Source organism: Leptodactylus fuscus, chromosome 2, assembly GCF_031893055.1.
Source record: "Leptodactylus fuscus isolate aLepFus1 chromosome 2, aLepFus1.hap2, whole genome shotgun sequence".
Lineage (NCBI taxonomy): Eukaryota > Metazoa > Chordata > Amphibia > Anura > Leptodactylidae > Leptodactylus > Leptodactylus fuscus.
In genome coordinates, this window is record NC_134266.1 from 285554061 (window position 1) to 285569215 (window position 15155).

General features: G+C 50.2%; 1 protein-coding gene across 1 annotated transcript; it reads left to right on the forward strand.

The window, feature by feature from the left end:
- Positions 1-36: 36 nt before the first annotated feature.
- Positions 37-1044, forward strand: LOC142194243 (olfactory receptor 52K2-like). The gene has a single exon (XM_075263259.1). It carries the CDS (start codon positions 37-39, stop codon positions 1042-1044), a length of 1008 nt encoding a protein of 335 aa, XP_075119360.1.
- The last annotated feature ends 14111 nt before the right edge of the window (positions 1045-15155 follow it).

Consider the following 15155-nt stretch of genomic DNA (forward strand, 5'->3'; position numbering starts at 1 on the left):
TCATACAGACCATCCATGAGTGTGAAATATGGCATCATGTCTCAGCCGAATTCCACCAGGTTACTGCCCATTCAATTCCTCCTCCTGGGGATCCCGGGCCTTGAACATCTCTATCTCTACCTGGCGTTTGTCTTCACTTTGGTTTATGTCACATCAGTCATTGGAAACGTCACATTGCTCTTCATCATCAGGGTAGACCGCAGCCTCCATGAGCCCATGTACTATTTTCTAGGCATGTTGTCCTCCACTGACCTTGTCTTGTCCAATTCCACCACACCTAAGATGTTGGGGATTCTGTGGTTGAACTCTCATGAGATTTATGCCGAGGCTTGCCTGGCCCAGATGTTCTTCCTCCATTCCTTTGCTATTATGGAGTCAGCTCTACTCCTGGCTATGGCGTTTGACAGATATGTTGCCATCTGTAACCCTCTAAGGTATTCCTCCATACTGACAAAATGGCTGATAACATGTATCGATGTGTTGTCTATCAGTAGGGCGGTGGCACTGATGACTCCATTACCGTTCCTTATAAAGAGACTACCCTTCTGCTCGACCAATGTCATCCACCACTCTTACTGCGAGCACATGGCCGTGGTGAAACTGGCCTGTGCCGACACCACCTTCAACAACGTCTTTGGCTTAGTGGTGGCTCTTTTCATTGTTGGGTTGGATCTGATCTTCATTATCTGCTCTTACGTCCTGATTCTGAAGACCGTATTCCAGTTGTCCTCTAAGGATGCCAGATTCAAGGCTCTTGGCACCTGCGCCTCCCATATTTGCGCCATTCTTACCTTCTGGATTCCGGCTGTTCTGTCTTCTGTCTTCCACAGGTTTGCAAAACACATCCCTGTTCACATTCACATCTTATTGGCCAACGTGTACCTGATGCTGCCGCCTCTCATCAACCCCATTGTGTATGGTGTGAAGACCAAGCAGATAAGGACCAGGGTGAAATCCATCTTCAGCGTGGACCTCATGTGTTCTAGACATGTCTACGCCAATACGACCAGGAAGCAGCACTGGAATGGCCGCACCACTAAGTGAAAAACCTAAAGAACAAACAAATTCTCTCAACTACAAGTGAACCTTACGAAATTTATTTGGAAAATATTGGTGAGATCTATCGCCAAGGTTCTTGTTGCTGCAAATTTTTGGAAAAACCGCTTTACGAACCCAACTCTTTGCAGACTTGTTCCTCTCTACTCACTGCCTAATGTCACTTCTGTTGTGTTTTTCGGGTGGGTGTTCAGTACTTTTTTAACCATTTAGGGTGCCTGTACATATAGTGGGTTGTGCTGAAGGTGGGAGGCCAAACCAAAATAATAAAACTGCTGCATTTTGTGTTTTTTGCTCCATATGGGGGCGTTTCGTGAATTTTTTTCTGTCCTTGATCCATTCTGTTGAACAATCCGTCAGACATAGAACGTTCCGTCTGAAGAGCAGGTGAATGTATCGGGCTCGGTGTGATTTGTATAGCTGTAAGAGGGTGAAACAGCCCCTGTGTAGTGAATGTGCAATGTGTAATTGAGTTGGTGTTTTCATAACCTGACATTTTGTTGTTTGACCACAAGAGGTCGCTGTTGCGAGATAACAAGTAAAAGGAAAAAGGCTGCATGCCCCTGGAAGATTGATGTGGAGACCCTGATCGTTGGAGGAAGGTTCTAGGAGCCATTTTGAGTCAGAGTGTGCTAGACTCTAGAGGAGAAGAGAGAGCTGTGGAGACATCACTGTGCAGAGAGAGTCCTTGGAGGGAGAAGCCACAGCAAGAATAGCTGAGGATTTGAGACTTTCAGAGTCTGTCCAGACACCATCCTAAGGAGAAGATTACTGTCAGAGACTTGGCTGAGAAGTGAGACTGTCAGTGAGACCGCATGCTGTCCGAGGAGCTCCTCTTCACCCTGATGCTAACAGAGACTAAAAGGTACCCAACAGAAGTAAGCGTGCACGCACCACACTGCAAGTTTTGCACCATATTGCTGGGACTGAGTAAAAAGCCTGTAGTTAGTTAGTTAGGTATAATCATCACCCCAGGCTGCAATACTGGTGAACTATCTACCTGTCTGGTAAAAGGACTAAGTCACAGAGGATTTCTACAGAGTTATATCTCCCAGAGAGGGACTTTTAAGGAAGTCTGGGAGCAACATTTAGTTTAACTTTACACTGTTTGGCTTGCAAGCTAACTAACCATTATACTTGCTTAGTTGTACTTGGTTTGGGGGGAATTTAGTAGTATTGTGATAAGATTGTAAACCCTGGTGTTACACCGCCGGATGCCTGTGTCACACACACTGAATTGTTCCTGTGTAATAGGGTAATAACAGGTAACAGGCAGCTGCATAGGCGCAGCTTGCAGGTAGGTAAAAGCTTGGAGTATATTGAAGGCCACACTAGTGGGCACCGTGCTGTATAACACCAGGGTCCCGGCCTCTAGGCTGTGTAAATGTAATACCTGGGAGTGTTCTTTTGGACAAAAGAGGTTATCTAAACTAAGTAAAACCCTATCTTGGTTAAATTGAATTGGACTCACTTCCTTTGTTCGTGACTTCGCTGTATCCTGGGGAGCCCACCTCGGTACACGGCTTACAACTTGGCGTAGTCGGCAGGATACAGCGACCCTCATGGACGGGAATGTGGCGGGAGAGAATCCCCTGGCACCAGCTGTGGTGGTCCAGGGTGCCCCTGCACAGCAAGCCCCAGCGCTGGTAATGCCGGCCCAAGTGGGGTACTTATCGGCCGGGGCACTAATGCAGCATCTGCCAAAGTTTGACGGTAATAATATGACGTTGCAGGACTGGACTGAAAGGGTACGAAGTATAGTTAGACTGAGCAACCTGATACCGGAACTGCGTGCAGAGATAGCATTAGGGGCCCTAGAAGGTGACGCTAGACGGACAGTGATGGTACGGCCCGAATCGGAAAGAGACACTTTAGAAAAAATATTTGCTCTGCTAGAGGGAGCTCAGGGAGGGCGTGCCAAGGTAGCGCAGTTGCGGAGCAACTTCTTCAATCGGTCACAGAGGGAGGGTGAGACTTTAACGCAATACTCTAACGCCTTACAAGAGATGCTGAATGAAGTGCAGCGACGGGACTCAGAGGCTATGGGAGCCTTCAAAGAAGTGGACCGGCTGCTACGAGATCAATTCATCCTAGGGTTATCCAATAAGTTGTTACAGGATAAACTGCAAGAGATGATCCGGGCAGATGCCAACCTGACATTCTATAATGTTTACCTGGCTGCTGTAGAGAGGGAAGAAGCGCCCGTGGCTGTGAATGTGAAGGCTGTGAGTAGCACCCAAGTGACAGGGACCCGAGGAGGTCCTGAAGACCCAGGGTCCTTAAAGGATGTAGTCCAGGCTCTACGGGCAGAAATGAGAGAACTCCGACTGGAGGTGTCCCAGATGCGAGCAGGTCAATCTATGGTTCCAGAAATGACCGCATCGTCCTACTCTCCCCCGCTGAGAGTACACCGTGGCCGAGGACCCACCAACCGAGGCTCATCAGCTGGGCAGGTATCAAGGGGACCCCTCTGCTGGAGTTGCAGACAGTATGGCCATATCGCCAGAGAGTGTAAGGGGGAGGTGGAACCCGAGCCGGCTTTAAACTCCCGACCGCCGCAGTAACGGGGCGTCCTGTGGCGGTTCACCAACAATCAAGCCCCGTACATGATGAATGCGACCTATATGCTAGCAGCCCCGTTATGGAAGCTGAGCTGGAGGGCCAGAAGGTACGCTGCTTAGTTGATACTGGATCGGAGTGCACCCTGATGCCCCTGGAGTTCTTCGAGAGACACTTCGGACATATGATGGAGCCAGAGGATGGAAGTGTCATCCGGTTGATAGCTGCCAACAATGGTGCGATGGACGTACAAGGGATCGTCTGGATGCGGGTCCGGCTGTTTGGGCAAGACATTGGCAAAAAGGGGATCGTGCTGATAGACCATCCGTCCAGGAGAGGACTCGATGTGACGCTGGGCATGAACGTGCTGAGAGACCTAGATCATCACCTTTATGCAAAGGAAGGACCTAAATACTGGCAGCGGGCCACCACACACCGGCCGACTCAGAAGGTCCTACAGCAGATGGTGAGGAGCTGTAGTTTGCAGAAGAGCACCATGGCAGGGCGCTCCATTGGATACGTGAAGGTGCCGCTGAGTGCCCCAATGAAGATTCCACCGCGACAGGAAAATATTGTGATGCTTCCGGTGGGGGCTGGACGACCATTAAATGGACTAGAGGTCTTGATAGAGCCTGCCCTGCAGGGAGAAACGCAGACCCGCCCTCTGGTAGCCCGAGCACTTGCCACTGTGAAGGATGGGTGTGTGCCTATACGCTGTCTCAACGTACTGGACAGTGAGTTGTTCGTGCCTGGGAATACCCTGCTGGCTGAAGTTCATGTGCCCGGGGGTGACATCCTTCGCCGGAAGAGCTTCACGTTGCAGCCTGATGGGAGGTCGTCTTGGACCTATGCTGTGAAGGTCCAGCAAAGGCAGCCTCCAACGACAGAGTGGAATGGCCAAGTGATCATGTCTCTGATGGGAGTAGATCGCCGGTCTCTGACCCCGGGACAACAGAAGCTTCTGGAGGACACTCTGTGGGAATTCCAGGAGGCGTTTTCAAGACACGATGAAGACTTCGGGTGTGCTACCGCCATTGAACACGAAATCCCCACTGGCGATGCTGCGCCTATTCGGGAGCGGTATAGGCAGATTCCCCCCAAGATGTATCAGGAGGTGAAAGAAATGGTGGCTAGCATGCTGGAGAATCAAGTGATCCAGGAGAGTAAGAGCCCATGGGCTGCTCCGGTGGTCTTGGTGCGGAAGAAAGACGGAAGTCTCCGTTTCTGCGTAGATTACCGGAAACTAAATGCTAAGACCGTCCGTGATGCATACCCCCTTCCACGGATTGAAGAGTCACTATCCTCCCTCGGTCATGCCAAGTATTTCTCAACGCTTGACTTGGCCAGTGGATATTGGCAAGTGCCAGTGGCCGAGAAGGACAAGGCCAAGACAGCGTTTATCTTACCCATGGGACTCTATGAGTTTAACAGAATGCCTTTCGGTCTGTCCAATGCCCCAGGGACATTTCAGCGGTTGATGGAGCTCTGTTTGGGTGACCTAAACTTTGAGTCGGTATTGATATATTTGGATGACGTTGTAGTGTTTGGGTCCTCATTTGAAGAACATCTCGAAAAGCTGCGGCAGGTCCTAGGGCGATTGCGTGATCATGGGCTAAAAATCAAGCCCAAGAAGTGTCAACTATTCCAGCAGCGAATAGAGTACTTGGGACATGTAGTCACTCCGGAAGGGGTACAACCTGCGCCCAGCAAGGTGGAGGCCGTCCAGAAGTGGCCCCAACCAAGAACCCTGCGTGAAGTACAAGCCTTTCTAGGGTTGGCCGGTTATTACAGGAGATTCATACCCAAGTTCTCTCATCGGGCTGGCCCCCTAAATGAACTACTGAGAGGCACAGCTGGTGGACCCAAGAATCGCCCCATTGAGTGGGGGCCACGACAGCAAGAAGCCTTTGAGGGGTTAAAGAAAGCTCTGACCAGTACCCCGATCCTGGCCTATGCACAGTTTGATAAGCCATTCCTGTTGTACACCGATGGAAGTCTACATGGTCTGGGAGCTGTGCTATCTCAAGTTCAAGATGGACGTGAGAGGGTGATTGCCTATGGCAGCCGGTCCTTAAGGGAGTCAGAGCGTAACCCCGACAACTACAGCTCCTTTAAGTTGGAGCTTTTGGCACTTGTATGGGCCATGACTGAAAGATTCACAGAGTATCTGACGGGTGCAGAAGTGATTGTGATGACGGACAATAACCCTTTAGCACACTTAGAGAACGCTAAGTTAGGTGCCCTTGAGCAGAGGTGGATGTCCCGCCTTTCCAAGTATCAATACCGTATCCAGTTCCGATCAGGGAGAGAGAATGGCAACGCTGATGCCCTCTCCCGAGTCCCTGTGGGGTTGCCAACCAAGAGTGGAGAGGAAGGGCTAGAAGACAGTGAAATCCCACACCTCGGCAGAATACCGCCATTCCAGAACATAACCCATTCAAGTGGGGTGGCTTCAGGGATGCCGATGGTGCTGGGGAAGACATTGGAAGATTGGGAAAGGGTTCAAAATAGCTGTCCGGACCTATGTAAAGTGAAAGAGTGGATCCGGACTAAGATCTGGCCACGGCCGAATGAGCGGGCTAGCTTAACCCAAGAGGGTCAGAAGTTACTGAGACAGTGGGATAAGCTGGTTGTCATCCAAGGACTCCTATGTCGGACCATATACATACAGTCAGAGCTGCAGCACCGGCAACAGATTGTCATCCCGATGTCATTGGGACCAGTAGCCGCTCAGGAAGCCCATGAGAGTGGGGCCCATTTTGGGAGTGCCAAAACGTACCAATGGCTCCAACGATTTGTGTATTGTCCAGATTTGGGAAAGATGGTGACCAAGGCATGTCTTCAATGTCGGTCCTGCGGGCTGAGTAAAAGTCCCGAACAACGTGCCCCTGTACAAACTATTCAAACATCTGCCCCCCTGCAAATTCTAATGATTGATTATGTACAGATTGGGTACTCTACCTCAGGACATTCTTACTGTTTGGTTATGACGGACCATTTTACAAAGTATGCAGTAGCTGTACCCACCAGAGATCAGACGGCTGAATCCGCTGCCGAAGCAGTCTGCAAACACTTTATACAAGTGTTTGGGTGTCCACAGAAAATCCATTCAGATCAGGGGGCGTGCTTTCAGGGGGCTTTGATGAGTGAATTGTATCAACTCTATGGGATCGAACGTTCTCGCACGACCCCATATCATCCACAGGGGAACGGGGCATGCGAGCGGTTCAACCGCACCTTGATACAGATGTTGCGGACGCTAGAGGATAGTCAAAAAGCTCGGTGGCCAGAGTATCTACCTGAACTGATGTGGGCCTATAACAATAGAGTACACAACACCACTGGTTACTCTCCACACATGTTGATGTTTGGGAGGGCAGGTCAAGAGATTGAGGATCTCCACATGCCAGATCCAATGCAGCCTCCTCCAAGGAGCACTACCGCATGGGCGCAAGAACACCGTCGCCGACTGAGAGCAGTACATAAGGTTGTGGGCGAACGCATGAGACAAATAGTACACCCCAACCCAGGGCCGGTGCAGAGAGATGAATACGCCCCAGGTGATCGTGTGATTGTCAGGGCCAAGAGGCCAACGGGAAAATTGGATGGGCGGTGGGAGGCGGTACCATATGTTGTGAAGCGAAAGGTAGACCCTGATATTCCAGTGTATGAGGTACAGCCAGTAGGGACTGGAGGACCCTCAAGGAACCTTCACCGTAACATGTTAAGACGCTGCAATTTTGAACACTCGGTGGCCGACGAGGTGGTACAGGCTCCTAGCATTGCTACCAGGGAAACCCCCTTAGACGATGAGTGGTGGGTTGTCCCTGCCCCAGCCGATCCAGGGAACCAAGTCGAGTCTAGTTTGCCGCCCAGGGAGGGAGTTGTACAACCTGCAGAACAGCCATCATTGGGTGTGCCGGGTGCCCCTGATTCTGTGACTCTGCGTAGGACAGCCAGGTCCAATGCTGGGGTACCCCCACAGCGCTATGCACAAGATGAGTTTATATGGGAAAGGTTGCCAGGGACGTCAACCTCTAGTGGGGTGGCATGTAAGAGGGTGAAACAGCCCCTGTGTAGTGAATGTGCAATGTGTAATTGAGTTGGTGTTTTCATAACCTGACATTTTGTTGTTTGACCACAAGAGGTCGCTGTTGCGAGATAACAAGTAAAAGGAAAAAGGCTGCATGCCCCTGGAAGATTGATGTGGAGACCCTGATCGTTGTAGGAAGGTTCTAGGAGCCATTTTGAGTCAGAGTGTGCTGGACTCTAGAGGAGAAGAGAGAGCTGTGGAGACATCACTGTGCAGAGAGAGTCCTTGGAGGGAGAAGCCACAGCAAGAATAGCTGAGGATTTGAGACTTTCAGAGTCTGTCCAGACACCATCCTAAGGAGAAGATTACTGTCAGAGACTTGGCTGAGAAGTGAGACTGTCAGTGAGACCGCATGCTGTCCGAGGAGCTCCTCTTCACCCTGATGCTAACAGAGACTAAAAGGTACCCAACAGAAGTAAGCGTGCACGCACCACACTGCAAGTTTTGCACCATATTGCTGGGACTGAGTAAAAAGCCTGTAGTTAGTTAGTTAGTTAGGTATAATCATCACCCCAGGCTGCAATACTGGTGAACTATCTACCTGTCTGGTAAAAGGACTAAGTCACAGAGGATTTCTACAGAGTTATATCTCCCAGAGAGGGACTTTTAAGGAAGTCTGGGAGCAACATTTAGTTTAACTTTACACTGTTTGGCTTGCAAGCTAACTAACCATTATACTTGCTTAGTTGTACTTGGTTTGGGGGGAATTTAGTAGTATTGTGATAAGATTGTAAACCCTGGTGTTACACCGCCGGATGCCTGTGTCACACACACTGAATTGTTCCTGTGTAATAGGGTAATAACAGGTAACAGGCAGCTGCATAGGCGCAGCTTGCAGGTAGGTAAAAGCTTGGAGTATATTGAAGGCCACACTAGTGGGCACCGTGCTGTATAACACCAGGGTCCCAGCCTCTAGGCTGTGTAAATGTAATACCTGGGAGTGTTCTTTTGGACAAAAGAGGTTATCTAAACTAAGTAAAGTCCTATCTTGGTTAAATTGAATTGGACTCACTTCCTTTGTTCGTGACTTCGCTGTATCCTGGGGAGCCCACCTCGGTACACGGCTTACATAGCGCCCCATTGTCATGTATTTAGTATTACACGTGCGGCCATGATAATAACGTATGACATCACCTGTACGTGCAATAGTCGGATCTAGAGCAGAACTAGGGACAGTCAGACTGAGAGAGATAGGAAATAATCATCCGAAGATACGGAGTGTCAGGAAGACTTAGAGAGAGATGGGCGACACGACTCACAAGGGGGCAGTTTATTATTCCACTAATACTTTTGTCTTCATTTTTTCTGTCTTCTTAAATAGATTGCGCCAAATTTCTTACAGTCATGTGACATTTTTATTGTGCTCTGCATCAGTTGCGCCTTTTTTTCTAATCTTCCCTGCGATGTGGGTGCGGGGATGTTTAAAGGGATCCTATTATTAAAACACAATTTTTTCTGCCTGCCACATAGGAATAGCCTTAAAGAGGACCTTTCACGGATTTGGGCACAGGCGGTGTTATATACCGCTGGAAGGCCAACAGTGCGCTGAATCCGGGTAAAGAGCTCTCGGTGCCGGTACTGTAGCTCTTTACAGTCAGAAGGGCGTTACTGACAGTCTTTGAGGACTGTCCTTCTCCACAGCAGCGCCTATAGTGCTGTACAGTGTGAGCGAGGAGGAACGCTCCCTCCCCTCCGGATAATACTGGTCTATGGACGAGCTGTGTGAGTAGAGGGAGGGGGCGTTCCTCCCCGCTCACACTGTACAGCGCTATAGGCGCTGCTGTGGAGAAGGACAGTCCTGACTGACTGTCAGTAACGCCCTTCTGACTGTAAAGAGCTACAGTATCCACACCGCTAGTGCTTTACCCGGGGCACAGATCATGAAAGCCAACAGTGCGCTGAATTCAGCGGCTTTCCAGCGGTATATAGAACTGCCTGTGCCCCATACCATGAATGGTCCTCTTTAAGAAAGTCTATTCTTCTTCTACCTTTAAATGTCTTCTCCGTGCCGCCGCTCAGTATATAATCCAGTTTTCGTCGTTATGCAAATGAGTTCTCTCGCAGCACTGGGGGTGTCCCCAATGCTGCGAGGGAATTCTCCAGCGCCGCCTCCATCTTCTTCAGGAACAGGTCTTCTTTGCATCTTCTTCCGGCAGTGGTTTCGAACTTCTAGGCCTCAGGCCTAGGGCAAAGACGACGGCGCATGCCCAACGGCCACAAGAAAATGGCCACTTACACAGTATTGGCATGCACAGTCGGCTGCCTGAGTGCTAGAACTTTGAAGTCACCACTGGAAGAAGACACGAAGAAGACCCCGTTCCTCAAGAAGATGGAGGTGGCGCTGGAGAATTCCCTTGCAGCATTGGGGACGCCCCCAGTGCTGTTTGAGCCCTAGGGCCCGCCATCAGTGCTGCGAGAGAACTCTTTGCATACCGGCGAAAAACGTGATTTTAACCGAACCGCAGTGCCGAGAAGACATCTAAAGGTAGGAGAAGAAGAGCCGTTCTTAAGGCTATTCCGACGTGGTACCCAGAAAAAAATTAGTTTTAATGATGTCCCTTTAAGCTTGTTCATTATTTGCAACTTGTTAAAAACTCACAATTGTTTTGCTCTCGCGCACTTAAGAATCTCTGTAGTCCCTCCTTTAAAATTGCAAGAAATGTATACGGTGTTGTTGTTGTTGTTGCAGAAAAATACTGAAAATTGGCACAATGAAGCCAGAAATTCAATTACTACAGTCTGGGGTCTCTTGCAGTCCTGTGGGTAATGTTAGAGTCCTCGGGGGGCAGCTGAGGTCTATGTTTGGTCTTCAGGGTCCTACCAGGCCACTGACATTACGCAGGACACTGTAGGGGACCGTAAGGGAGCATTCACACGGAGTAAAGTGGCACGCTATTTGGCGCGTTTGCGCTGCGTTTGCACCGCGTTTGCGCCGCGTGTTTGACGGCGCGTGTTTGCGGTCGCGTTAACGCCGCTTTACGCGTCAAACACACGGCGCAAACGCGGTGCAAACGCAGCGCAAACGCGCCAAATAGCGTGCCACTTTACTCCGTGTGAATGCTCCCTAAATGCCACAAAGGAGATCTGGACAATGTGAATACTCCTCAGCTCTACAATGAATCTGGTTTCTCCAATCTACTGTCCAGTTGAAGTCTGCATGGGGCTTACGTGACCTTCTTGGGTTTGCTTGAGTCTCCTTCAGGTTCTCCAGGTTTCTCCCATAATCCTTAAACACATTGGTAGGTTAACTTGTGGTTTAGAGAATAAATGCTAATGAGGACAAGGAGCAATGTGACTTATGACAATCTCTGTAGAGTGGAGGAATATTTTGCTGTTATTTCAAAATAATTAAAAAATAAAGTAAAATAAGAAAGTTTTGAGAGCTCCAGGGGTTTTATTATGTTCTCTAATGGGATCACATTAAAAGATTGTTTGGTGTTGGTGAAATTTTTCAGCAAGTCTCCACTTCTGACCAGTAAGTGCCCATTGGCAGCTCTAATATGTCCCAAGTATTGGCCAATGACCCCTGGCAGAGAGCGATCACATATCTATGAAGATCTCCATTGGCATAGACTCATATTCTGCCTGCCTTCTCTGACCCAAAAATTCCTTGGAGAAGAAATTAATAAATTATTTACAGTTCTCTAACAAAGGTAAAGGAGGAGAGCTCTGCCGGGACCCTGCACCAGCTCAGAAGTTCCACCTTCATATCAATGTCCCACTGGAAGTGTCCACCACCCTCATATCAATGTCTCATCTGAAGCTTCCACCTCCCAATGTCCCACTGGAGGCCTCCACCACCCTCATACCAATGTCTCATCTGAAGCTTCCACCCCTAATGTCCCACTGGAAGCCTCCACCACCCTTACATCAATGTCTCATCTGAAGCTTCTACCTTCATATCAAGGTCCCACTCGAAGCCTCCACCACCCTCACATCAATGTCTCATCTGAAGCTTCCACCCCCCAATGTCCCACTCACAGCCTCCACCACCCTCACATCAATGTCTCATCTGAAGCTTCCACCCCCCAATGTCTCACTCACAGCCTCCACCACCCTCACATCAATGTCTCATCTGAAGCTTCCACCCGTAATGTCCCACTGGAAGCCTCCACCACCCTCACATCAATGTCTCATCTGAAGCTTCCACCCCTAATGTCCCACTGGAAGCCTCCACCACCCTCACATCAATGTCTCATCTGAAGCTTCCACCCCTAATGTCCCACTGGAAGTCTCCACCACCCTCACATCAATGTCTCATCTGAAGCTTCCACCCCTAATGTCCCACTGGAAGCCTCCACCACCCTCACATCAATGTCTCATCTGAAGCTTCCACCCCTAATGTCCCACTCGAAGCCTCCACCACCCTCACATCAATGTCTCATCTGAAGCTTCCACCCCCCAATGTCCCTAGTCCAAGTCTCTATCAGCCTCATCACAATGTCCTGGTTGAATCAGTCACTAGATTTGCACCAATGCCTAACTGAGGTCTCTATAACCCTGATACCAATGTCCTGTCTAAATTCTTCACCAATCTCCGATTTCAATGTGCCAATTGAAGCCTCCTTCATTCCAATGTTCTGTCTGAGGCTCCATCATCCTTAAAACTGTGTCATGGCTAAAACCTCTAAAATTTTATACCAATGACCTGAATGAATCTGCCAGTATCTTCATACTAATGTCCCACCTGAAACCTCTCCTGTCCTCACACCTGTGTCCTGGCTGAAGTCTCCCCACCTTGATGTCTTGAGTGAAGTCTCCATCATCCTCGTGTCATGACAGAAGTCTCCATCACCCTGATGTCCTGACACAAGTCTCCGCCACCCTTATGTCTTGACAGTAGTTTCCACCATCTTGATGTCCTAACAGAAGTCTCCACCACCCCGATGTCCTGACAGAGGTCTCTACCACCCTGTTGTCCTGACAGAAGTCTCCACCACTCTCATGTCCTGACAGAGGTCTCCACCACCCTGATGTCCTGACAGAAGTCTCTACCACCCTGATGTCCTGACAGAAGTCTCCACCACCCTCATGTCCTCCTCAGGACTGGACCTGGGATCATTTTTTTGAAAGACTTCTCAATGTCTGAGGTTTCTCCTATTGTTCCCCTCAATGGACTCTTCCTTTCTTTGTGCTTCTATCTGTCTCCGGCCACAAGAGCAGATGTTTATCTCGGGTTGTTTGAGAACATGGAGATTTCCTGGCACCATCAGAATATCCAATAACTGGCGGCTTCACTTAATACTTTTATGGCTTTTCACATCGGAGGCCAAGAGGGAAGATCTGCATCAGTAAAGGCAAAAGAGGAAATGCCGGAAATACATTGTTTATAGTCGCCATTAATGGTCACGTCACCTGATCCACGTCATGGCGGCCGGCAGGAGACAAAGGGAAGTAACAGCGGCTGCTCTAATGGTCACATCACCTGATCCACATCATGGCAGCCGCAGGAGACAAAGGGAAGTAACAGCGGCCGCTCTAATGGTCACATCACCTGATCCACGTCATGGCAGCCGTCAGGAGACAAAGGGAAGTAACAGCGGCCGCTGGAATGGTCACATCACCTGATCCACGTCATGGCGGCCGGCAGGAGACAAAGGGAAGTGACAGCGGCCGCTCTAATGGTCACATCACCTGATCCACATCATGGCAGCCACAGGAGACATAGGGAAGTAACAGCAGGCGCCGGAATGGTCACATCACCTGATCCACGTCATGGCAGCCACAGGAGACAAAGGGAAGTAACAGCGGCCACTCGAATGGTCACATCACCTGATCCACGTCATGGCAGCCGGCAGGAGACAAAGGGAAGTAACAGCGGCCACCGGAATGGTCACATCACCTGATCCACGTCATGGCAGCCGGCAGGAGACAAAGGGAAGTAACAGCGGCCTCTCTAATGGTCACATCACCTGATCCACGTCATGGCAGCCGGCAGGAGACAAAGGGATGTAACAGCGGCCACCGGAATGGTCACACACCTGATCCACGTCATGGCAGCCGGCAGGAGACAAAGGGAAGTAACAGCGGCCTCTCTAATGGTTACATCACCTGATCCACGTCATGGCAGCCGGCAGGAGACAAAGGGAAGTAACAGCGGCCACCGGAATGGTCACATCACCTGATCCACATCATGGCAGCCGGCAGGAGACAAAAGGGAAGTAACAGCAGCCATCGAAATGGTCACATTACCTGATCCACATCATGGCAGCCGGCAGGAGACAAAGGGAAGTAACAGCGGCCTCTCTAATGGTCACGTCACCTGATCCACGTCATGGCAGCCGGCAGGAGACAAAGGGAAGTAACAGCGGCCACCGGAATGGTCACATCACCTGATCCACGTCATGGCAGCCGGCAGGAGACAAAGGGAAGTAACAGCGGCCTCTCTAATGGTCACATCACCTGATCCATGTCATGGCAGCCGGCAGGAGACAAAGGGAAGTAACAGCGGCCACTCTAATGGTCACATCACCTGATCTACGTCATGGCAGCCGGCAGGAGACAAAGGGAAGTAACAGCAGCCACTCTAATGGTCACATCACCTGATCCACATCATGGCAGCCGGCAGGAGACAAAGGGAAGTAACAGTGGCCTCCGGAATGGTCACATCACCTGATCCACATCATGGCGGCTGGCAGGAGACAAAGGGAAGTAACAGCGGCCTCTCTAATGGTCACATCACCTGATCCACATCATGGCAGTCGGCAGGAGACAAAGGGAAGTAACAGCAGCCACTCTAAGGGTCACATCACCTGATCCACGTCATGGCAGCCGGCAGGAGACAAAGGGAAGTAACAGCGGCCGCTCTAAGGGTCACATCACCTGATCCACATCATGGCAGCCGGCAGGAGACAAAGGAAAGTAACAGCGGCCGCTCTAAGGGTCACATCACCTGATCCACATCATGGCAGCCGGCAGGAGACAAAGGAAAGTAACAGCGGCCACTGGAATGGTCACATCACCTGATCCACATCATGGCAGCCGGCAGGAGACAAAGGGAAGTAACAGCGGCCACCGGAATGGTCACATCACATGATCCACATCATGGCAGCCGGCAGGAGACAAAGGGAAGTAACAGCGGCCACCGGAATGGTCACATCACCTGATCCAAGTCATGGCAGCCGCTCTAATGGTGACATCACCTGATCTACATCATGGCAGCCGCTCTAATGGTGACATCACCTGATCCACATCATGGCAGCCGCTCTAACGGTCACATCACCTGATCCACGTCATGGCGGCCGCTTTAATGGTCACATCACCTGATCCACGTCATGGCAGCCTCAGGAGACAAAGGGAAGTAACAGCGGCCGCTCTAATGGTCACCAGTGGGAGACACAGACTTATACTGGTCCTATATGATGGAACAGCGAGCTGTAGAATTATCCTCATGGAGCACAAGTGTCCTCTCCTGCAGGACAGGATAATATCTAATGTCTCCATAGCC